General features: G+C 38.9%; 1 protein-coding gene across 2 annotated transcripts in view; it reads right to left on the reverse strand.

Moving 5' to 3' along the window:
- LOC130910044 (zinc transporter ZIP11) overlaps positions 1–21,168 on the reverse strand; it is a 78,783-nt gene extending 57,615 nt beyond the window's left edge. The window contains exons 1-4 of one of the 2 annotated variants that reach the window (XM_057827074.1): positions 20,966–21,168; positions 19,323–19,440; positions 14,558–14,596; positions 9,311–9,469 (exon numbers count right to left, since the gene is read on the reverse strand). In XM_057827074.1, the coding sequence (XP_057683057.1) occupies positions 9,311–9,469; positions 14,558–14,596; positions 19,323–19,430 (306 nt within the window). In that variant the 5' untranslated portion in view covers positions 19,431–19,440; positions 20,966–21,168. The remainder of the gene's footprint in view (positions 1–9,310; positions 9,470–14,557; positions 14,597–19,322; positions 19,441–20,965) is intronic. The other variant, XM_057827073.1, reaches the window with a different exon arrangement.
- Positions 21,169–25,596: the final 4,428 nt, after the last annotated feature.

A 25,596-nucleotide genomic window follows, 5' to 3' on the forward strand; every position in this document is an offset into this window, starting at 1 on the left:
GTTATTTATTGTAATCTCAGATTTTTTTTTTTTATGTTTTACAAGCTAGACCTGTTGAGAAACTAATAGCTGACTGTGTACTGTAAAGCCTGAGTTATACTCCCGCGTTGCGGTGACGGCGCAGCGACTACGGCGTCATTCGACATTCCATAGTTCTGCGGTGAGGGAACGCGTTGCTCTGTAATTCACCGCCAAGTCACTAGAGGGATGTGGATGCCGCACAGAGAGTTTTAGACTCGGGTGGAGAGAGCTAGCTGTGGCGGCTAGCTTCAAACTGGCGTCGAGCACTGCGTTCAAGGTCTGCAAAGCCCTCCAGCCCGATTTGTTTGCCGTGTCCTACAACCAGCCAGGGGGAAGCCATAGCAGATTTCTGGCATCTATGGGACTTCCCAAACTGCATTGGGAGCCTTAATTTTAACGTCATCATAAAAGCACCGAGGCACTCTCAATCAGTGATGATGTATCGTGTGTGTGAACTGTCTGTTATTGATAATTAAAGATCAAAACAACTCTTTTGACACCAAATCTCTGCTTTATTCTTCATATACTTGAAGTGTGACACGTAAATAAGCCACAGACTCACAGCAAACATATGTACACAATAAATGATGAAGTGCACCAACCAAAAATACGACATAAAATGATAAAAAGTTGGCAGTTTTTGGCCGACTGGGTCACCGCTTCGTGTGGCCACTCGATTCCGAACACACACGTCTCGGTGGTTCTTCCATTTTTTAAAAATTTTTTACCCCCCCCCCCCCCCCCCCCCCCAATCGCCGACCTTGCCGTTTGGCAATCACAATAATGTCTTGACGAGACTTGCTCTTTGATGATACTCCCGTCGGCTTGGTCCATTTTTGCGTGTAGAAAATAATGTTTGATTCTATTCTAAAATGGCGGTGATTTCGCGCTAAACCGGGAACAACAGTCTGAGCTGACCAATCACAGTCCGTTTACGCCACGTCATACACGTCTACGTGACGCGAAGGTTAGAAAATTCGAGAGGCGCGCGTCAGGCTACGGCGTAGGGTCGTAACTCGGTTCTTCCTTGACGGCGTAGGTCTGACGCGGAAGTACAACTCGGCCTTTAGTCCCACCTGTGGCTATGTCGGCAATTACCCGTGCTGTGTAGAGAAAAGCCTATATAATTGTAAATTTTGTCCTAACAAAATTGAGGCTTGTAAGTCCCACAGCATAGCAAGTGGGCATTTGCGTGTTGTTTTCAGCACCATTTTTTGTGTATGTTTCGGGACCTGCGTCCGTCTCCTCATCCCTGCTGTCATATGTACTTTGCACTGATTAGGACAATGCACATTAATCAATACATCAGGAATAAACATCACTAGAAATATGCCCGATTTAGCATAGTTGCTAAATTCCATCCGTTCTCCGAAGGCAGGTGTTCTAAAACAAAATAATTATAACACAAAAGAAAATACAGACATCACACAGAATACCTACAGGTGTACAAAAGAATGGAAAGCCATGTTCACACAGTACACAATAAGATTGAGATCATTAATGGGAGCAGGTCTGGCTTGTTTTCAGCCACTGTTTAATAGTACCGAGTTAGGTCTACACCCCTATTACTGCGTGTCAAACTTCCTCCCTGGGTAACCATGACAAGCTTTTTAAATTGCTCACTCCGTTCGAATACAAGAAATGCCATGTGTTTGCTGTGCTTTTCTCATTTGGTCATCCAAATAGCCCTTGTATGCTACAGGACAGAAATCCCAGTTTTGCTGATATATTGAGTATCATGACATCAGCCTCTACGCGTCGGCGAAAGCTCTTGTAAGGTGAAATACAAATGTCAGCGATGCGAGACAATGACTCAGACTTGATTGCATTTGAAGTGACAGCAAATACTGTACACGCCAAGACTATCCGAACAACTCATGACTGGGGAGGGTCTTCTATATCCTTACAAATCAGCAAAAAGTTTGGGAAAATAAACATGTTCAGGCAATCATCATCAACCAATGAATCCATCATGCTCTGTCCTTTTCACCCCTACTTGTTCACACCTGACTAGCGTTCTGTTGCCTTATCGACTATCCTTCTCACAATTTATCTTTTTCTTCTCCCGGGGCACTTCATCCGGCTCTGGTGTTTGTTGAGGAATCTGTAAAAGTGGCCACCAGCAGCTGTCCAAACATCGATGGCACCATTTGTGTTTGTGTTGAAGACCCCCTGTGTTCCAAGTTGATTTCATGCTCGCTATTATCGCGGTTCCACATTTCCCCTACAATCACCATGGAACCAGGTAAAGAAACAGCATTTGTAAGAGAGGAAAGAATATGAGGACAAATGCAAAAGGGAGGAGGGCTGCAACTCGTAATGTAACCGGGGAAAAACATCAGTGAAAAAGACAAAGATGATCTAGAGTTGAGACTGAAGTAGAACTACCCAACTATGGTTTCAGTGGAACATTACGCAGACAATGAGATGCTTGAACTGCAAAAAAATAACAATCTATACAATGACATTCATTAAGACGGCGCATATTTATCAATGGATGAAATGGTGCTTAACAGGCCCAAGTACCCTTGAGTACACGCAGTGGATTCATTTCGGTTTCATTGTTGAATACCCTGACGAGAGAGTGAAAAATATTCTATTGAAAAAACCCATCCATCCATCATCTACTGCTAAATCCAGGCCGGGTCGCGGGGGCAGCAGCTTTAGCAGGTAAGCAATAGGGGTGCAACGGTTCAGTTAGCCCACGGTTCGGTTTGAACCTCGGTTTTGGGATCACTTTCGGTTCGGTTTCGGTTTTTTTTTTTTTTAATAAAATAAAAAACTGCCTTTATTTTGCTTCTAAGAAAGTGAAATAAACACTTAAAATGTAAACATTTTCGACTGTTAAAATTAAAGATATCCCGATCGATCGGGATGTCCGATAACGTCATTTTCAAAGTATCGGAATCTGCAAAGAAATATCGGACATGCCTTTTTTTAATATACATATATATATTTTTTTTTTTAATTAAATCGTTTTCTAATTGTATTTAACGTTACAGACAAAATGTCTTACACTCATCCAGAGTCTTTAGTTTTGGCTTAAAGTAGGGCTATCAAGTTTATCGCGTTAATGGCGGTAATTAATTTTTTTTAGATTAATCACGTTAAAATATCTAATGCAATTAACGCATGCTCTACACGACCCACTCACGCATTGTCGCGTTCAATCTATAATGACGCCGTTTTACCAATATAGAAATAGAGAAATAGTCTCGGACCCAGCCTATTAACGGCCTCTCGAGCTAGGTACAAAATCAATCGTCCAATCAGATTTGTTTATTTGCGTGACGTGTTCTTAACGAGTAACGTCACTCTTGCGCGCCGAAAGTCGTGTCTACAACAACACAGATGGTGAACGGGAGAGCCGAGAATATGTTCCAATACGCGGTAAAACCAGTTTTAAATGACCAAAAACACATCGAAACAAGTCATTGACAACAGACAACATGGCTTGCGCTAGCCGTGTTGAATAAACTTCTCCATTCTCCGCTCACTTTTTCAATATTTTCTCTCCCTCCGCATTGTAGTCCACGGGGAAACCGAAATGTTGCCACACCGCAGATTGGAAAGAGGCCGGTGCTTCCTCAAAATTCGGTCTCTCCACTCCTCCGCTCGCCATAGCGTTTTGTTTTCTTTCTTGTTTCACTTTCACTTCGCTTGTAAGCGAGAGAGGGCGTTTCTCTGCTACTAGACGTATTTTGAAATGACTAAAATATGACGGACTAATAAGTATTTTTATCCAAAAGACTAAAGCCTGAGTTATACTCCCGCGTTGCGGTGACGGCGTAGCGACTACGGCGTCATTCGACATTCGATAGTTCTGCGGTGAGGGAACGCGTTGCTCTGTAATTCACCGCCAAGCCACTAGAGGGATGTGGCGTTATGTTTGTACGGTTTTGGGGCATGCTTGTTTACTTCCGCTAGTCGGAGAAAAATAAACAATGCAATATGGAACTCTTGAAAGTAAATATTCTGCTCATCAACACTGAATAAATATTGAACATACAAATGTTGTGGGGCAGGCGACACAGAAGACGGTTTCGAGGCGGTCTGGCCGACTTTTGATGCCGCACAGAGTTTTAGACTCAGGTGGAGAGAGCTAGCTGTGGCGGCTAGCTTCAAACTGGCGTCGAGCACTGCGTTCAAGGTCTGCAAAGCCCTCCAGCCCGATTTGTTTGCCGTGTCCTACAACCAGCCAGTGGGAAGCCATAGCAGATTTCTGGCGTCTAGGGAACTTCCCAAACTGCGTTGGGAGGCTTGATTTTAAGGTTATCATAAAAAGCACCGAGGCACTCTCAATCAGTGATGATGTTTCGTGTGTGTGAACTGTCTGTTATTGAAAATTAAAGATCAAAACAACTCTTGACACCAAATCTGTGCTTTATTCTTTGTATACTTGAAGCGTGACACGTAAATAAGTCACAGACTCACAGCAAACATATGTACACAGTAAATGATAAAGTGCACCAACCAAAAATACGACATAAAGTGATAAAAAGTTGGCAGTTTTTGGCTGACTGGGTCACCGCTTCGTGTGGCCACTCCATTCCGACCACCCACTTCTCGGTGGTTCTTCCATTTATTTATTTTTTCGATCGCCGACCTTGCCATTTGGCAATCACAATAATAATTTCTTGACGAGACTTGCTCTTCGATGATACTCCCGTCGGCTTGGTCCATTTTTGCGTGTAGAAAACAATGTTTGATTCTATTGTACAATGGCGGTGTTTTCGCGGTAAACCGGAAACAACAGTCTGAGCGGACCAATCACAGTCCGTTTTCGCTACGTCATACGCGTCTACGCGACGCGAAGGTTACAAAAATCGAGAGGTGCGCGTCAGGCTACGGCGTAGGGTCGTAACTCGACTCTTCCTTGACGGCGTAGGTCTGACGCGGAAGTATAACTCAGGCTTAAGACTCCGACAAAAATTAAAATGGCTGCCAAAAACAACACTGCTCACTTGAATGTAAAATAATTCCTGTCATGGCTTGGTCAGACATTGCTAGCAGTTTCATACCTGAAGCAAAGCACTGGCCAGCTTTTTTGACATTAGCGGTACATTTGCAAAGGAAGGTAGAAGAAAACCAAAGAGTTGAAAAACAGTATGCATACTCAAGATTTGTGCAATGAGCAGAATGCTTCTGTATTTTCAGCATGGGATATTAGCGTGCTACACCCACCAATGTCCTTAGTAAACTGTGTTTGTGTGTGCATACGTGTCATCTTTTATAAAATTACATGACAGTGATCTGCTATTTCATATGCTGTTTGTGTCACTGCTTCTGTCCTAGCGTGAACGCAGAAGCTTGAGGCAACAGCCAATCTCTGCGACTTGGACCACTGTCGCTCCTTTATTTTTCCCCAACTATATTTAGTTTAGCCTGGTCTAAGTTTGGAGTCGAGTATGCTAATTGCTAAGCTAAACTCCCAAGCGGAAGCCTACCGGGGCTGGCTCAGAATGTCGAGCAGATGGCGGCGCTAGGCTGGGGAGCCAGAGGTATGGTGCATAAAAACATATGAATGATTTTAAAATAGAAACTTGCAAATTGGCTTGCGATTAAGGCTGCATTAACTAATCGATGAATCAATTAGTTGTCAATGAAATTGATAATCGATTTTTGCCGGCGGCTATGAGCAGCCTCCTTTGGGTCATTGTGCGCGCGCGCCAGTGTATAGAGCAAGAGAGAGAGTCTGCTACACTCAGGTTGGGGTGCTGAATCAATAACTTTACAAAGTGTCGGGAATTAGATTGTCTTTTTTGTAGCTATAACTAGTGTGCCTCCATCAGAGGTGAGTAAATGAAACCAACTGTATGGGACGTTACTACTTAGCGCTAAGCTAGTTAGCGATGATGCTAATCAGTGTCTTTTGGAGAAGCATATTAGCACTTGAGTTATTGTTAGATAGTAGTTCTCATTTCTTTTTATAAAGAAACCGCACATATGAACCCATTCATATACAGTTTTTTTCACATTTCTAAATAAAACCACCATCAAATGTAATCTGACCTTTGTCAAAATCACAGAAATGAAAAAACAGTGTCTGCTTTAACTATGAGGATAGTATGAAAACAATGACGTTGGGGGGCTGGTGGAGTAAGTGAATCGTCACATTTAATATTTTTTGCCCCCCCCCAATTTGGCAGCAATAACCAGACGTTTCCCGTAGCGACAGATCAGTCTGGCACATTGATCAGGACTAATCTTGGCACGTTCTTCTCTACAAAACTGCTGTAGTTAAGTCAGATTCTTGGGATGTCTGGCATGAATCACTGTCTTTGGGTCATGCCACAGCATCTCAATGGGGTTCAAGTCTGGACTTGGACTTGGCCAATCGAGAACATGCATTTTGTTCTTCTGAAACCATTCTGAATTTGATTTACTTCTGTGTTTTAGATCATTCTATTGTTGCAGCATCCATCCTATTTTTTACTTCAACTGTCTGACAGATGGCCTCAGGTTTTCCTGCAAAACATCCTGATAAACTTTTGAATTCATTTTTCCATTAATGACTGTAAGTTGTCCAGGCCCTGAGGCAGCACAACAGCCCCAAACCATGATGCTCCATCCACCATTCTTCACGGTGGGGATGAGGTGTTGATGTTCGTGAGCTGTTCCATTTTTCCTCCAGACACGACGCTGTGTGTTACTACCAAACAATTCAACTTTGGTTTCATCAGTCCACAAAATATTTTGCCAAACTTCTGTAGAGGTTCAAAGTAGAGATGTCCGATCACGTCATTTTCAAAGTATGGGAATCGGCAAAAAAATATCGGCAATGCCTTTTTTAAATATACAGAATATATATATATTTTTTAATTAAATCGTTTTCTATTTGTATTTAACGTTACAGACATAATATGTTACTCTCATCCAGAGTCTTTAGTTTAGGCTTAAGGTAGGGTTATCAAGTTTTTTAAATGTATCACGTTTAAAAAAATTTTTAACGCAGTTAATACATGGGTTGCACGACCCACTCACGCATTATTGCGCTCAATCTGTAATGGCGCCATTTTACCTATATAGAGAGATAAAAGCAGCATAAAATAAGTAGAGTGAATTTTGGCAGCCTTTGGAGGCTCATTTTAATTGGCTAAAGCCTTACAATCCCTCTCCCTACGATTAGAAATATCATGGGAAGCAATGTGGAGAAGCAAGGTCGCATGTGATCTTTTTCCTAACACCTTATTTTATTTCCCAACGCAGAGAAGATATATGAATTGCTACCACTACGCACAGTCATGGTTCCACTTCCCATCATGGTTCCACTTCCCATCATGCATTGGGGCATGGCTGCAGTATCATTTACTGAAAGCTCAACAAATACACTAGATGGCAATATTTAGTCACAATATACAAAGTCACAAGTCTTTCCATCCGTGGATCCCTCTCACAGAAAGAATGTTAATAATGTAAATGCCATCTTGAGGATTTATTGTCATAATAAACAAATACAGTACATATGTTGAATGTATACGTATTAGTGCCGCAATGGTTAATCGATTAACCTGAGTATTTGATAAGAAAAAAAAGATTCAGATTAAATTTTGCTGCTTCGACTATTCGTTTAATTAAAGTGGCGTTGCAATGGTTTATTTTGAAAGTGTTTGCATTTTTTTAATTGATTTGGGTGGATACACTTCCCTCTAGTCTGCCTTATTTCACATGGCTGAATCCAGCTGCTCCATGTTGAGTTTTTTTAAGCTAATGTTTTTTTCTAATGCATTCGTAATTTAGATTATTGGTATATTCAGCATTTTTTTTTTTTTTTTTGGTGTGTGTGTGGGAATATGTGTCTGAACCATTTTTTAAGAGCATTGTAAAAAAGCGTTAGCAATTTATAGCATTTAAGCTAGCAGACTTTTGCTATGTAAGTTAGCCATTGTTCTTTTGTTGTACATAGATTGTTATTTATGGGTTTTTTTTTTTTGTTTGTTTTTTTGTTTTTTTTTAAATACCGTTTAAGGCTCAGCTCAGGTTTTTTAAGTTTTCATGTTCCTTATCCGATTACTCGATTATTCGTACTAACTGGTTCATCGATAAATCGACTACTAAAATAATCGATAGCTGCAGCCCTAGTTTTAACAATTTACATCGAAAATAAAGACGACTGACTGGAAGTGGTTCAATATTAGATGAAATGTCTTGTTTTCTCATGTATATTTATAATTGCTCTCTACCTAAAAAAATATGTTTTATCCGATTACTCGATTAATCGAGAGAATTTTCAGTCGAATACTCCATTACTAAAATATTCGAAAGCTGCAGCCCTAATACGTATATTCGTCCGAGTTTTATTCATTTTTTTCTTAAAGCATTGCCAAAATGTATATGATCGGGAAAAATTATCGGGAATGATTTGAATTGAATTTGGAACAAAAAAAAAAGCAATCGGATCGGGAAATATCGGGATCGGCAGATACTCAAACTAAAACAATCGGGATCGGATCGGGAGCAAAAAAAACATGATTGGAACAACCCTAGTTCTAAGTGCCTTTTGCGAACATTAAACGAGCAAAAATATATATTTTTTTTTTTTTAAAGACAGCAGCCGTTTGCTCTGTGGAGTCCTCCAATGAACACCATTCTTTTCCATTGTTTTACATATAGTTGATGTGTGTACAGAGATATTGGACTGTGCCAGCGATTTCTATAAGTCTGTAGCAGACACAATTAACTTCCAGTTAATTGATTATAAAAACAGTCGTTAGTTGCAGCCCGACTTGTGATGAATTAAAACATCCATATTGTCCTTGACTCGGTTATAAAAAGAAAAAAGTCGAGAGAGAAATGCGTTGTATTTTTCAGCTTGAAGCAGTAGATATTGTATATTATTATGTGTAGCACACCTTAGCTGTGCCTGAAACCTGATAATATTTTGCTGTAATACAACTGATTGGAGATATAACCGGCAAACCTTTCTCTGGATGACAGCTAAACTGCAGAAGTACAGGATGAAACCCAGATATTGAGCAAAGATGCTTGTAAACAACATTGAGCACGTTTTATCTATTGATACTTGGCAACCTCAGCAGGCATTTCCCCATCTGCGCAGGCTGCTATCATGCCTGCTGTGACAACATCTGCCTGATAGACTAGAAAATTCAAATGCTGTTCACTCAGTAAGTGAACAACTGTGCCAATAAGAATTTCTTTTAAATGCATGTACTTGATCATTTATTCACAATAATTGACAACACTGACAAAAGGTATTTTGAGTTGTGTTTTACATATGACGCAGACTTAAGATTGAGTGCATGTGTCAGTTATGAGGTAAAAGTCTTACCAAAAAGGGCAAGGCCACGTCAGCCAAGTAAACAAAAGCAGCCCCGAGTGCGAAGCCAATGGCTACAGGCAGAAACGCAAATGAGCCATACGTCCCAGAATCCTTAGCCATCTCGATCGCCGGCGCCAGCAATGACCAATAGGACGCAGCCAGCATCACCTAAGTGAGGACGAAAAGGCAAAGTCAAAAAACAAAGAAAGGAAAGGATACCTCGTCTTTTGATTGGTATTCAAAGTAGGAGTGTGATCGTGATACTTTGCATCCCAAAAGGTTAGCGATATGCTCATGCCAAGAAACGAGATATTGTTTTCAAAAGGTGTCAGTGTTTAAAAAAGAACAAATAGGGAACCAAAAAGTTGTTGAAATCTTCCACCAAAATAGTATCTCTGTTAGCTCTATGGCTGCCATTGACGGCAATGGACGCCCAATCCATTAAGACAAGGAATAGTGAATTTAGGAGCATTTACAGGTCACTTTCTGTTCATTCCTGTTGAGTTTGAGTCAATGCCTATCCATTTCCCGGTCGCTTCCTGTTCTGTAACCCAAAATCAACAGGAAGTGACCCACAAAATGCCCCGAAATCAACATGAATTGACCCTGAAATAAGGTGTGCCATGGTCCGGTCGTGGACCGCGGTTCGCTGATTGAGGACCCCGACCCTAAAGGGACATCGACAGAAATAAAATACATTTAAGCAATCTGGTGCGCACCAGAAACAACCTGGTATACATTAGCATTATATAGCATTTAAGCTAGCGGACTTTTGCTATGAAAAATTAGCCAATTGTTCTAAACATTAGCATTATGTAGCATTTAAACTAGCAGACTTTTGCTATGCAAGTTAGCCAATTGTTGTAAACATTAGTATGATGAAGCATTTAAGCTAGCAGACTTTTGCTATGAAAGTTAGCCAATTGTTGTAAACATTAGCACTATATAGCATTTAAGCTAGCGGACTTTTGCTATGCAAGTTAGCCAATTGTTCTAAACATTAGCATTATGTAGCATTTAAGCTAGCAGACTTTTGCTATGAAAGTTAGCCAATTGTTGTAAACATTAGCACTATATAGCATTTAAGCTAGCGGACTTTTGCTATGCAAGTTAGCCAATTGTTGTAAACATTAGCATTATGTAGCATTTAAGCTAGCAGACTTCTGCTATTAAAATTAGCCAATTGTTCTAAACATTAGCATTATGTAGCATTTAAGCTCGCATACTTTTGCTATGAAAGTTAGCCAATTGTTGTAAACATTAGCACTATATAGCATTTAAACTAGCGGACTTTTATTATGGAAGTTAGCCGATTGTCGTAAACATTAGCATTATGTAGCATTTAAGCTAGCGGACTTTCGATACGCAAGTTAGCCAATTGTTGCAATATTGCAATTGGCTAACTAGCATAGCAAAGTCCGCTATCTTAAATGATACATAATGCTAATGTTTACCAGATAGTTTCTTTTATTACTAGTTTTGTAGAATTTCCCAGAATGATTTTCTGACCAATGTATCAATCATAGTTGTATCGCCATATCATGAAATCATTGGTACCGCGAGCTTTGTATCGCAAATCATAACGTATCGTGAGGTACCAAGAGGTTCCCACCCCTAATTCAAAGAAGGAATAGAAATGATTTCAATAGAAAAAGTGAAGAACACACTGTAATTAGTATGGGCCACTTCCTATTCATTTAGGGGCATTTTCGTGTAACATTTTGGCTTCCAATGACGGCCGGCACTAGACAGTCAATCCATTTTCACTGGTAGGGGCGAATGACGTCATCCCCGCCAATGGCAGCCAAGGAGTTAAAACTTAAAAAAAGATAAATACCGATATTTTACGAATGAGATTTTTTTTTTTTTTTTTTTTACCCTATACCGACCCTCTGATACTGACGTGATAAGGGCTGATTTCAAAACATCCACTCAAAAGAAAGTCTTGCAAATGTAAATATGGAGTGTTTTCACACATTGCTGACCCAATCCAGATCCACAGGAGAAAATTCTAATAAAAAGAGGTTTGTATGGTAACCACATGCATCATGCATCGATTTATCCACCTCCCTTTTAACCTGATGTTCCCGCTGCTGTAGAACAGGGTCAACGTAGACTCTCATCAAACCGTGACATTATGTTACCCATCTTCATGTTCCCTTGCAAATTGGAATATTTTTCAAAATGCTCTCTTATCACAATAAAGCTGTTTACAACTAATGATGTTCTAGGTCTGACAATATATTGACTAAGGGTGTGGCAAAATATGGAAATGGTGATATATCGTGATACTTTGTTTCCCAAAAGGTTATCGATATGCTATTAATACATTTAACTAATTTTATTAGTTAAATAACATAACATAGCAGATATTACTACCAAAGCATTTGTAATTGCAATCATTTTCCGGGAGAAATTGAGCATTATCTGACAGAACGGGAGGAGACAATTGGAGAATACTTTTGGCCAGCAGTGTAGATAAGGTAGTTTTGGGAAAGTTTAGATCTGTTCGAGAAACTAAATTTGCAATTTCGGTGTTAAGCAGTTTAAGTGTGGGAGGCCCTGATGTTGTAAATCTAGGAGACTTATTTAAAAAGAGACATAACACAGAGGCATCATTTTTGATTCTAAACAGACCAGCAGTCTGAAGAGGAGTTGTACTCTTTAAGCCAATGGTGACAAGCTATCTAAATGTTAATTAGCTACAAGCCAGGAGTGACTGTTTAATGCAGTCGAGCCAAAAGAGACTCCCCCAATTGTCTACACACACACATGTGAATGAATGGCTTTTCATTAGAGATTTTTATTTACTGTTAATTAACATTGTCTGTGAAACCCTTTGAGCTGTTTTGGTGATTTAAAGCTACCGTGTTTTCGCGCAACAGTGCAACAGTGTAGTGCATTTGTTCTTTATCTTTTAAAAACTACAAATACCGTTTCATTTATGAATGTATTTATTGAGGGATTTGTTTTATTTATGGGTTTGATGAGTGTGTGTTTTGAGCACTTTACTGGAGCAGTATAATACTGTCATGCTCAAACAAATAGGTTCGAGGTCATTCAGCGTAACCAGAAGTCATGGATAAGGTGCGCTATTTTGGGGGAAAATTAAGAATTTTATTTTGCGCAATTAGGCCTCAACGATATATAATTTGAACGTCTGCTTTACGTCCTCATACCCACCGCAGGTCAACTTGCAACTGAGTAAAACCAGTTTCTCCTTCCGTCAACTTGCTACCGTTAATGGGAAAGCAAAGAGACCTGCTTATTGGTTTGCAAGGAGTCAGCAGTGCTCACTCTCTCATTCAAGATTCCAGTATTTTAGAATTTAAAGCAGAAATGTGAAGTAATTTCATAAAATGCCAAATAGGGTCACATTAAAGTAACTAAACGTTGTTCAACAAATAAAGCATGAAAAAAATAATTTATATGTTGTATATTTGACAAAATAATCGCGTTTCCGAAGTTCGAGCCTGAAAGGGGATGAACGGAAGTGATACGTCACACCGAGAACAGTGATACGGCCGCCATACAAAGCCCTTCAAACAATGATTCAAACAGCGATATAAGCGATAGATCGGGCGCAAGGGAGGAGATCCAAGTTTTTGAAGAGTTGGAGGAAGAAGAGGAGGTTGGAATTTTATGTTGGACCTAACATGTATTAGCCAGATGCTAATCAGGATGCAAACAATGTGCCTAGACTACCTGACATGGGATGGTGACAAGACCCATCGAGGTTACAAGATTGGTAAAATATAGGCTGTTATTATTTTCATGATTTGAAGATGCAGGCATTTGCACATATTTTTTTGTTTTTGTCTATCTGATGACATTGTTTAAAAAATATAATAATCAGACTTCATGTTCATTTTGGCAGATCCGGCAGCTCTCGTGCATATAAAATAATAATATAAAAACGTTGGGGTGAAAGAAGGAGATGAGTCGTTGATATTGACAACACGCTAGTTGCCACCCGTCTTTTATTCACGTATCCTACCTACCAAGCGTTACGTATGTAAAGCACACGACAGCTATGGATGCTAAAAATCTACATAATTATACTGGGATAAGATTGAAAATGCAATAGTTTACCTTGAGGAAAAAAAACTGGAGTTCTCAACAGCATACACTCTCTAGCTCCATTGTCATTGAGACGCACTTCCCGCGAGTACATCACCAGTTTTTTCCAACTCTTGTCTTATCAAGTACTGTATTTCCTGCTCTCATTTAGCCTTTGCTGCTCGTCTTGTGAACGACCGACAGTGCTGTCCTGCTCTTCACTTTTCCGATCCGGTTCAAATAGGAAGGGCAGAACCGACGACATGTTGCGGTAGCTAAGAGTGACACGCTGAAAGTTTGGCAACGGACCTGGTAACGTCACGCACTGCGACGTAACAAGAACGGCGACCTATCACTTAAAATAATCAGACAAACTTTATTAAAACGAAAACATTAAGAGGGGTTTCAATATCAAATTATTATAATTCATACTAGCATTTATATTTTAAGAATTACTTGTCTTAAAGATCGAGGATCACTTTAAAACCATTTCCAAGTTTTTGAAAAAAGTCTTCTGTCATTTTTGGTCAAAATGAATATTGTATGAAGAATTTCAGCACCTATATCACAAAGATCATCCAGTTTTGCACTGCACTTGGTACTGCTCTCAAACAACATCAATCCAGCACATCACAATTTCACTTGTTTGTGTAATTTCACACTTCATGAGTGGGCAACCCATCCAGAGGTTCAACAATTTGTATACAAGCAATTAAAAAGTCAATTTTCCCCTTTAATCAACCATTTAAATCATAGGCTGAGAACTACATATGACAAACGCATGAATAAATGCTTATATAACCAATGTGATGAATAAAACATATTATGTGGTGTTTACCGAGCTGTATTCGTGGAAGAATTGTGTTTCTTTGAGTGTGTGTGCGTTGAATTCAAAAATTGCAAACACCAAAAAAAAATTATTACTTTTTTTTTGGGGAAACACTAATAGTACACTCTGTCTGTTATACCAAATATAACTACATTGTGACCTGGTAGTGTAAGATATGAATTGTCTTCTATCCAATTTTATGTTTTTTTCCTCCATACAGGTTAAGAGATATCTCTGTAGCTATTTAAAAATGGCAACTGTCTTCTCATCAAACAATGGTCTCTTAATACAAAAATACATGAAGGAAAGTGACACAAATCAACTCTGCTTCATCTGTGCGATCATATTTAAAGAAAAGAAAAACTCACCCCTGCTGCAAATCCTAAACTTCCATCCAATATGTGCCTCTGAAAAAAAAAACAGACAGATAAGGGCATTCAATTGAAGTCTTGAGGTTAGCAAATATGTTCAACTTGTATAAATATATTGCTGGGATCAGCTAAACTGTCACATCTAAATCAAGGACGTAGATTTGCATAGGGACAGTAGCGACATAACACTACCAACTTTTCAGGATGCTTTAATTGTCCCCACCAATTTTAAAGCAACCAATTTTTGCATTATATAATTTGTCCAGTTATATTGGTCATTTAGATTGTCTTCCCATATGTTGTCAGGATAGAATTGACCCTACCATTATTCAGTGGATTATTTTCATTATGTTAAGACTTACATGTACCTCTTTTAACTTGCTGAATGTGCAGGTCCATTTTTCCCCTTATATGCACGTTTGATTGGCTGATGACTAGATTTCCCCCCAAAATCTAAATCCAAAATCCAACCCCCCAAACGCACACTCACACAACCCCAACAGAAATACATGTCAACGTGCCCTCAGCACAGCAGCAGCAGCCACTGTAAGTAATGAAAAGAGACGTCAATGTTCCGGAGGTGGGAAACACACCACAAATGTTGCTATTGAAAGTCCCAACTGCATCATAGTGAGCATAACATTAACCTGTGTGACCTTTAGTAGGAAGCTGCTGAGAGAAAAGTGTCCCCCTGTATGTTTTCTCTACTGTTAACCATATGTTAACGTTAATGAAACTGTGAGAAATGTAGTGAACTCTGCTGGAAACTATAGAACCAGAAAAATGGAAAGGTGGCTACAGCATGTTGTGACTTTACACTTTTGGAAACAAATGCCTATTAGTGAATTTATTCATTTATTAAAATGTATTTATTTATTTTCTACATTATGTATTGAAAAAAAATATCTGTAGCCTATGCAGAATTTTTTTCACTTAATCATACATTAATCATAATCGAGGTGAAAAGTTTATATCATCCGAATTTAGATTTTTTTCCATGATTGCTCAATCCACAGATGCACTTTAGAGATGCACCTTTCTCCCATCATGAAAAATGACTTTTTCCCATGAAAATAACAATTTTTTCATTTTTACATAGGATTCACATCAGCATATTCATGAGTCGTAACAAATGTAGCCCTCAACCCCGTTCATCCAATCTGTCTGGTCTTATCATGTCCAGTCCCAAGCAAAAAGTGTACAGTAAATGCAGGTTATGCTGTTATTGCGTCTAGGGTTTTTCCGATCATGTTTTTTTGCTCCCGATTCGATCCCGATCGTTTTAGTTTGAGTATCTGCCGATCCCGATATTTCCGATCCGATTGCTTTTTTTTTTGCTCCCGATTTAATTCCAATCATTCCCGATAATTTTTCCCGATCATATACATTTTGGCAATGTATTAAGAAAAAAATGAATAAAACTCGGACGAATATATACATTCAACATACAGTACATAAGTACTGTATTTGTTTATTATGACAATAAATCCTCAAGATGGCATTTACATTATTAACATTCTTTCTGTGAGAGGGATCCACGGATAGAAAGACTTGTAATTCTTAAAGGATGAATGTGACTTTGTATATTGTGACTAAATATTGCCATCTAGTGGGTTTTTATGAGCTTTCAGTAAATGATACTTCAGCCATTTAACTTCTGCCCAAATGCACGATGGGAAGTGCAACCATGACTGTGCGTAATGGTACCAATTGATATATCTTCTCATCGTTGGGAAATAAAATAGGCTGTTAAGAAAAAGATCAACTACTACCTTTCTTCCCCACATTGCTTCCCACGATATTTCTAATAGTTAAGAGAGGGATTGTAAGGCTTTAGCCAATCAAAAAAAGGCTTCAAAGGCTGCCAATATTCTCTCTACTCATTTAACGTTGCCTTGTAGCTCTATGTATACTTAATATGCATGAGTGGGTACTGCAGCGTATGCGTTATTTGCGTTAAATATTTTAATGTTATTACTGCCGTTGATGCGATAAATTTGACAGCCCTACTTTAAGCCAAAACTAAAGACTCTGGATGAGTGTAAGACATTTTGTCTGTAACGTTAAATACAATTAGAAAATGATTTAATTAAAAAAATATATATATATTAAAAAAGGCATGTCCAATATTTTTTTGCCGATTCCGATACTTTGAAAATGACGTGATCGGACCCGATCGGCATCATCTTTAACCCTTTAAGGTCTGGGCCTATTTTGTCTGATTTTGCATGCCTTTGAAGTTGCCTTTATATTTCAAAGAAAGAATTGTTTACGATGGCCTGGTTTGGTCCCTTTTTTTGTGACACCTTGAACTTCATGTCCAAACTGTTGTTTCCGTCACTGACCAATTATAAATCATCATTTTGGGCCCAAAAAGACCAAAAATTCCACAATCGTTTTGTCAAAATTTTTAATTTTGATGTCCAATTGACAACCAAACATGCGTAACGAACCGTTTTGAAACTTTGTAATATTTATTCAACATGTTAGGATGAACATTCAACCAAAAAAATTTAGAATAAATAGTCTTATATTTGACAATTCAACATAAACAACAGGTATAGCATAGGCGTTTTTTGCCTTTATACATGCTCTAGTCAAAACAGGTTATATACAGCAGACCGAACAGTGAAAAAATATATACCATCTAATAGGCCTGAACGATATATCGTTTAAACATCGCCATCGCGATGTGCGCATGTGCAATAGTCCCATCGCAAGGACGTGCGATAGTTTTTTTAATTTCATTTTTTTTAATCCACAAACGTTTGTTTTGAGGAAGGAGAGGGGAAAAAAGCGCACAGTTTCTCTTTCTCTCCAGCAAGTCATCGGCTCCTCCCCCTCCCCCTGCAACAGCGGAGTGGAGGGAGGAGGGGCCGAACAGCAGAGCGGAGGGAGGAGGGCCCGTTCTCAAAGTGAAAGCAAGCAATCAACACGTTGGAGGAGCAAGGAAGACTGTATCCAAAAGGAGTTTTGGAAGTATTTTGGCAAGAACAAGACTATAAGGGACAAAAAACAGCCCTGTCGACAGTGCCTCGCCATGGTTGCCTCAACAAGAAGTAATCTGTCAAACATGTGGGACCATTTAAAACGCAGGTATCTTATCTATGCATTCCTGCTACGAGCTCCCCATCAGAGGCTTTTTAGCACAGGTGGGAACATTGTTACGTGCCAACGTTCTTGTCTCAAGCCTGCTATAGTGGATAAACTAATAGTCTTGGCCAAAAACCTATGAGACCCAGTTGAGAATTGCTGAGCAAGGAAGGTGGACGATATGCAGACAAATACATAACACAGCTGAAGGAATATCTTTTCTTCTTTTTATTCATGTGACAGCTATCAGGAAGGCAGGAAATTTGGGAGTTAAAATGGTTCTGTTATTCAACACAGTTATTTGCAGTTATTCAGTTCAATTATTTACAAGTTCAATTGAGTTTGTTTCTTTTATATTTAAATTTATTGTAAACCGTATTTTTCAAATAACTATATATAGTACAGCTGCACATAAAGTTTTGATACTTAATATTTTTGTTGAAATATTTTTACAACTTTGTTGCCGTTTTGCAGTTTTATATTGTTATATTTTGTGTAAACAACTCAGGGGACTAATGCACTTGCACTTTTATTAGTCAGATTTAATATTTAAGTTCAAATATGTTGACAACTTTGTTGTTTAACTGAGGTTTTTATGTATTGTTATAGTTTGTGAACTCTTTTGTCATATTTAATATTTTTGTTCAAATATGTTGACAACTTTGTCGTTTTACTGAGGTTTTTATTTATTGTTATAGTTTGTGAACAACTCTTTTATTTGTCATATTTAATATTTTTGTTCAAATATGTTGACAACTTTGTTGTTATTTTACAGAAGTTTTTATTTATTGTTATATTTTGTCAAAAACTTAAGGGACTAATGCACCTGCTCTTTTATTTATCATTTAATGTATTTGCTGCTGTTGAAGTGTAAAATATTGTATTCAATAAATGATCTATTTTGTGCAGACATGACTTCCTGGATACCTTCATACAGAAATCTTCATCATTCACAAATTAAACGGTATTATATGAATACACTGTGGTCACGGTGTGTTATGTAAAGTATTTCCAAACAGCTATTCAAGTCATTTAGTGAAAATTTCTTTAAAAAAGATAGATCTTTTTTTTTTTAATATCGCAATATAATATCGCAATATATTGCAAACCTAAAAAAAATCGCAACAATAGTTTTTTCCAATATCGTTCAGGCCTACCATCTAACACAAAAAGTGTTTAGAGGCCATCTCTTTATGAGTTTAGGTATTGCGGCCCATCACCTGATGAAAACTATGTACACACAATCAAGCTTCTTGAACACACATTTATATACACAAATTGAGAAGACTGATTGTGGGAAAAAATGTATATACTGGACTGTCTCAGGAAATTAGAATACACAATATTCTAATTTTTTGAGACAGTCCTGTGTATATATACAGGACTGTCTCAGGAAATTAGAATACACAATATTCTAATTTCCTGAGACAGTCAACGATGTTAACGATGTGGTCTGAAATCGGGCCCGATTTTAAGAGGGTCTGAAAGATCACGATTTCAAAATGTTTTTTTTTTTTTTTTTTTTTTTTTTTTTTTTAAGTATTAACTCATTGGCTGCCACTGACGACGACAGATGAAGCCAAACACGCCAAACCTAAGTGTCTCTAACTCTGCTTTCCTAAAAAGTTAATGTACATCAAATTGCCAAGAGCCAAATTATTACACCAACCTGTCGGCCAGAGAAAACAAAGACGGTGGCGGCCCCGGCGGCGGTCAGACCCCAGGTAAACAGAGTCCCTAGGAGGGCCTGGGCTACGTGGGAGTAGCCCTCTATCATAGTTTCCCACCTGAAACCACAGCAAAAGCAACAGTAAACACAAATGTGTGGCTATTTTTCAGGAGAAACTGAGAATCATCCATCATAACAGGGCAGGATCACTCAAATGTAGGCAACAAAACCCTGGAAAGATGAACCACCTTAGACAAACACCCCATAAGCTTCAGGCAACAAGTCTGCACGCATCATAACTAATAGGCGGTTAACCCACTTCTCCAGGGTTGAAAGTAACTAGAATTTCTTGCAGGAACTCCCTGACATGAAGGTCGCCACGGAGCCAGAAAAATGTGTTTATTTATTGTCTTTTATTTTGTTTTTTTCTTTGGAAGGATTAAAATTTTTAATCGAGTTAATCACAGCTTAAAAATTCATTAATCGTAATTAATCGCAATTCGGACCATCAATAAAATATGCCATATTTTTCTGTAAATTATTGTTGGAATGGAAAGATAAGACACAAGACGGATATATACATTAACATACTGTACATAAGTACTGTATTTATTTATTATAACAATAAATCAACAAGATGGCATTAACATTATTAACATTCTGTTAAAGCGATCCATGGATAGAAAGACTTGTAGTTCTTAAAAAATAAATGATAGTACAAGTTAAAGAAATTTTACATTAAAACCCTTCAATGTTTTCGTTTTAATAAAATTTGTAAAATTTTCAAACAAAAAATAAACTAGTAGCTCGCCATCATTCAGCACCACCAAGTCTCATGGTGCTAAAAACCATAAAATCATTCGCACCCGGGCGCCAGCAGAGGGTGACAAAACTCCAAAAACACAAGTAACAAGTGCACATGACACTGTACTGTAATTTTGATCTGAGCGGGGCATGTGCGTTAATTGCGTCAAATATTTTAACGTGATTAATTTAAAAAATTAATTACCGCCTGTTAACGCGATAATTTTGACAGCCCTAATTTATTATTTTTTTTAACATAACGTTTTGACAGTTGCCGTCATATTTTTGGAATCAAAGCACCGTTTACCGGAACAGCATTCCGGCCCTCAATCTTATACCGGAACTGCGTTCCTGCCCTAAATCTTATACAGGAACTGCGTTCCTGACCGTTCTGGCCCACTTTCACCCCCGCATTTCTCTAAATTAGTCCTTTTTAACTTGAATTTACATGGGCATACTTACTACAATTGTAATGTAATGTTATATGATTTATGCTGTATTGTATGATCTGTAAATTACAAAATGAAAGAAAAAAAAAACGGTTAGTGAAGCAAATCATTTCCCCCATTTACCATATTCGCTTTAGAATCAAAAGACAGCTGCCTATGACAATACTAATCTTAAATATTCCCACGTTAAGTAATTATTAGTTTTCTCATTACAACGCCACGTTTTCACTCATTTTGCACACTTGCATGAGAAACGTCAGACTCCATTTAGTGTGCTTTCATATTGGAGTCTTCCACAAATGTCCATGTTTATAAACTGTAAGTGTACGATGCAATTAAATGCAATGCTCACGGTTAAGACAGCAATTTGTATGATACAGCATGACTTACGCTCAAAACTCTGCTTCTTCAACTACGGACGAAAAGGCACCTTCTCCGAAACGTATGTTATACAGCTAAATGTACATTTTCATCATTTTTATCGTTCAAATGACTTTTATCAGTTACTATAACTTTGGAGTTTATTTTCCCTCCTGTGTATTTACTTCCTACTTCCCGGTACACGTGTCCAGACCCCACCCTCCTTGATGTTAATTCGCCAAATGTATGTGACGTCATCGAGAAACTCTCAATTTTTAAAGGAACACGGCGCTCTAAAGACCATGGCGTACTGCACGCAACCCATCACTTTAGCTAATTAATATTAATGACGTTAGCCATTGTTGCCAGGCGGGTCAAGCTCGCGTTTGTCCCAATGCGAAATGCATGTAAATAGTGTACGAACGAGATGTGTACTGAGCTAAACCTACCACTTCTGTCCGAAAATGATGTCCCTGGTGCCAAATTTGCTGGTACAGATGTGAAAGTACATACAAATGTTCAGTTAAAGAGATGGCTTGAGTGTCGAGAGCTGAAAAAGACGAGAAAAAGAGCTGACCTGATCCAGAGTTAGCTTTTTTATCAACACCATTTTCTTGTGTGCATTGCCTTATGCCACGATGTTCCCTGTTTTTCTTATATATAATATCCTCTGGTTGTCTTACGTCTTTAAACGTTCTTGGGGGGGTAATTTATATAATTATTTTTGTGTAGCGAGCGCAAATGCTACTCAGTGTCAGCCAACGAACACCTTTTTTTTTTTTAATTATTAATAACAAATATCAATTCTATAATTTATTTGCACTTCCCCCTTACTAAAGTGTTTTTTTGTTTTTTGTTTGTTTTTTTTTACATCAGGGGCAGTCAGATACCTTTTATTCAGGTCATTTATTGTCAGACAGAAGCAGCACGGCAAAACTCCCCGCTAAAAAATAAGTAAAAATATCAAAATGGCTTACCTCTTTGTCCTCTGTAGGGCCATGGCCCCCAACAATAATTTCACTGCATATGATGGTGAATGGCTTCACCTTGCTGGCATTAAACTTGTCTTTTGGACGTTGATCCGTTCTTCACATTTTTTCCTCCACGTTTTTGGTTTTGGGAAACGTATGAAGAAAACATCCTTCATATGTCGTAATGTCTAGAGTCGTTTCTTCAAGTTCCATAGCACCAGTGTTTGATCGGCATGTTCTTTTTTCAAAAGATGAGTTTTCTATCTTAGAGATAGGGTGAGAAGCTCGGTCATCCGGGAGGGACTCAGTGTTGAGCTGCTCCTCCTCCGCGTTGAGAGGAGCCAGTTGAGGTGGCTCGGGCATCTGGTTCGGATGCCTCCTGGACGCCTCGCTGGAGAGGTGTTCCGGGCATGTCCCACCGGCGGGAGGCCCCAGGGACGACCCAGGACACACTGGAGAGACTATGTCTCTCGGCTGATGGATGGATGGATGGATGGATGGATGGATGGATGGATGGATGGATGGATGGATGGATGGATGGATGGATGGATGGATGGATGGATGGATGGATGGATGGATGGATGGATGGATGGATGGATGGAACTCAATGCTCAATGAGCATTCACAGCCATTTCTCCCAGTTTAAATGAATTGAACGTCTGGCAGACAGTGAGTTAACAATGACACTATTCTAATGGAAAATTCTGACCTCAACCTGTTAATTCCTTTACTAAAGTGACATCTTTTTAAAATGATATATATCTGGACGGGAGCAAATCGATAACCTTTTAGAATACACAGTATCGCGTTATATCACCATATTAACTAGAAATTGCAATTTCTGGAGAAATTACTCTGGGTCTTTGCTGTGTGGAGATACAGATCTTAGCCCCGCCCAAGTTGGTTTGAGGACATTTCAGGGACAAATCAGGTCACTTCCTGTTGATTTGGGGACATTTGGGGGGGGGGGGGGGGCGTGTCCTGGTCATGTCAGGTCCTTTGGGACATTTGGGGGCGTGGCCTGGTCACATCAGGTAAGTTGGGGACCTTTGGAGGGCGTGGCCTGGTCATATCAGGTAAGTTGGGGACATATAGGGGGCATGGCCTGGTCATTTCAGGTCTTTTGGGGATATTTGGGGGCGTGGCCTGGTCATATCAGGTCATTTGGGGACATTTGGAGGCGTGTCCAATTGATATCTGGTCATTTCCTGTTGATTTGGGGGACATTGGTTTTTCTTGCCATTGAAAATGAATGGGAAAAATTTGGACGTCCATAGCCGTCAATGGCATTAAACAAAGTAAATGTCATTGGAAATGAATGGGAAATTTTGACGGTCAAACAGTTTGAAGAAATCGCGCTGAAGAAATTCCATTAAAAAATAATAATGATAATTTTTTTTGTTTTTTAAAACAGAATACCACTATCTGGGTCTTTTTCCAAAGCCCCAGATAATTAGACCTGGTTCAAATTGGTACTTCTAAAAAATGATACATAGCAGCTTCTTTGATTGTTCCTTATGGAGCAACGACAAAAGTGTAAAAACGCAGTCAATCCTTAGATTTAATTGTAGATAATCACCATTTGTAATTAAACCAAGCATAAGTGACACTCGCAATTTAGACAAATTTGATTTGGAATAGAAAGAGGCTGTTGATGAGCTCCACTAGGAGTTCTTTGAGAGGGTGGGATTGGGCGTGTCAGAGGCTTCATCAAGCCCCGCACTTTTATGCGCCTGTCTTGTGTCACACAGCGCCCAGCGAAGCGCGACATCGCTGCGTCTTTGTGCAAGATCACACAGTGACGCACATTCCCTGCCAACTTGATCATTAGATGCGTGCCAGCATCATCCGTGACGCATAAGAATACTCGTCGGGTAAAACGGTGGCTTTCAATACAAAAGGAAGGCAATGGAATACAGTAAATCTTGCTTGTTAACTCCAAATCAGGCCCCATTTCATGTCCAAAACTTTTACAAGGATCAGTGCAGTGGGGGAAAAAGATGGCTTTATTGGGCAGCATTTTATGTTCTATGCATATAATATTCACATTTTCCCCCCGTGCTGCATAGCGCAGATTTTAACTGATCCTCACCGTTCCAACTTCAAAACTTTCCAAAAATTGATATGAAGCAGGCTTGCTTTTGAGTTTGCCCCTCACATTTAGTATTTAGTAGTAAATGTGAACTAATCTTTGTCAAAATCACACAGATGTAAAAACAGTGTCCGATTTAACTAAAACCACCCAAACATTTATAGGTTTTCATATTTTAATGAGGATAGTATGCAAACAATGACAGAAGGGGGGAAAATAATTAAGTGAACCCTCTGCCAAAGGAGACCTAAAGAGCAAATGAAATCAATTTTTACCGAACAAAGTCAGGTGTGTGCCCAAGCACTGATGAGTGGTTTAAAGCTGCCCTGCCCACATAAAACACACACCTGGTAAGAATCGTCTTGATGAGATGTGCCTCATGGCTCGTTCGAAAGAGCTGTCTGAAGACCTGCGATCAAGGATTGTTGATTTGTATAACGCTGGGAAAGGATACAAAACCATCTCTAAAAGTCTGGATGTTCATCAATCAACAGTCAGAAAAGTTATCCACAAATGGAGAGAGTTTGCTACTGTTACTTCTCTCCCAAGGAGTGGCCGTCCACCAAAGACAACATCAAGAGTTCAGTGCAGAATACTTAGACAGGTAAAATAGAACCCTAGTGTCTGCCAAAGACTTACAGAAATCACTGGCACAGTCCAATATCTCTTTGCACACATCAACTATATGTAAAACTATGGTCAAGAATGGTATTCATGGCAGGACTCCACAGAGGAACCCACCGCTGTCTAAAAAAAAAAAAAAAAAAAAAAAAAAAAAAAAAAACATTGTTGCTTGTTTAATGTTCGCAAAAAGGCACTTGGACACTCCAAAGAAGTTTTGGCAAAATATTTTGCGGAGTGGTGAAACCAAAGATAAATTGTTTGGGAGTAACACACCTACACTTAGCTCGCCTACATCAACACCTCCTCCCCACAGTGACAGTGAAGCATGGTGGATGGAGCATCATGATTTGGGTGTGTTTTGCTGCCTAGGGGCCTGGACAACTTGCAGTCAGTAATGGAAGAATGAATTCAAAAGTTTTGCAGGAGAAGCTGAGGCCGTCTGTCAGACAGTTGAAGCTAAAAAGAGGATGGATGCTGCAACAAGACAATGACACACAAAACAGAAGTAAATCAACTTCAGAAGAACAAAATACACGTTCTGGATTGGCCAAGTTAAGGTACATACTTGAATCCCATTGAGATGCTACGGCATGACCTAAAGACAGAGATTCATGCCGGACATCCCGGGAATCTGACTGAGCTACAGCAGTTTTGTAAAGAAGAATGGGCCAAGATTAGTCCTGATCGATGTGCCAGACTGATTTGCAGCTACTAAAGTGTCTGGTTGAAGTTATTGCTGCCAAAGGGGGGGCACAAAATATTAAATGTGATGGTTCACTCACTTATCTTTCTTCCTTCTGTCATTGTTTGCATATTATATTAAAAAATCCTATAAATATAAATATTTGGGTGGTTTTAGTTCAAGCAGACACTGTTTTTTCATCTGTGTGATTTTGACAAAGATCAGATCACATTTGATGGTGATTTTATGCAGAAATGTGAGAAATTCCAAAAAGTTCAAATATTTTTTCATA

This window comes from Corythoichthys intestinalis, chromosome 21 (assembly GCF_030265065.1).
Source record: "Corythoichthys intestinalis isolate RoL2023-P3 chromosome 21, ASM3026506v1, whole genome shotgun sequence".
Lineage (NCBI taxonomy): Eukaryota > Metazoa > Chordata > Actinopteri > Syngnathiformes > Syngnathidae > Corythoichthys > Corythoichthys intestinalis.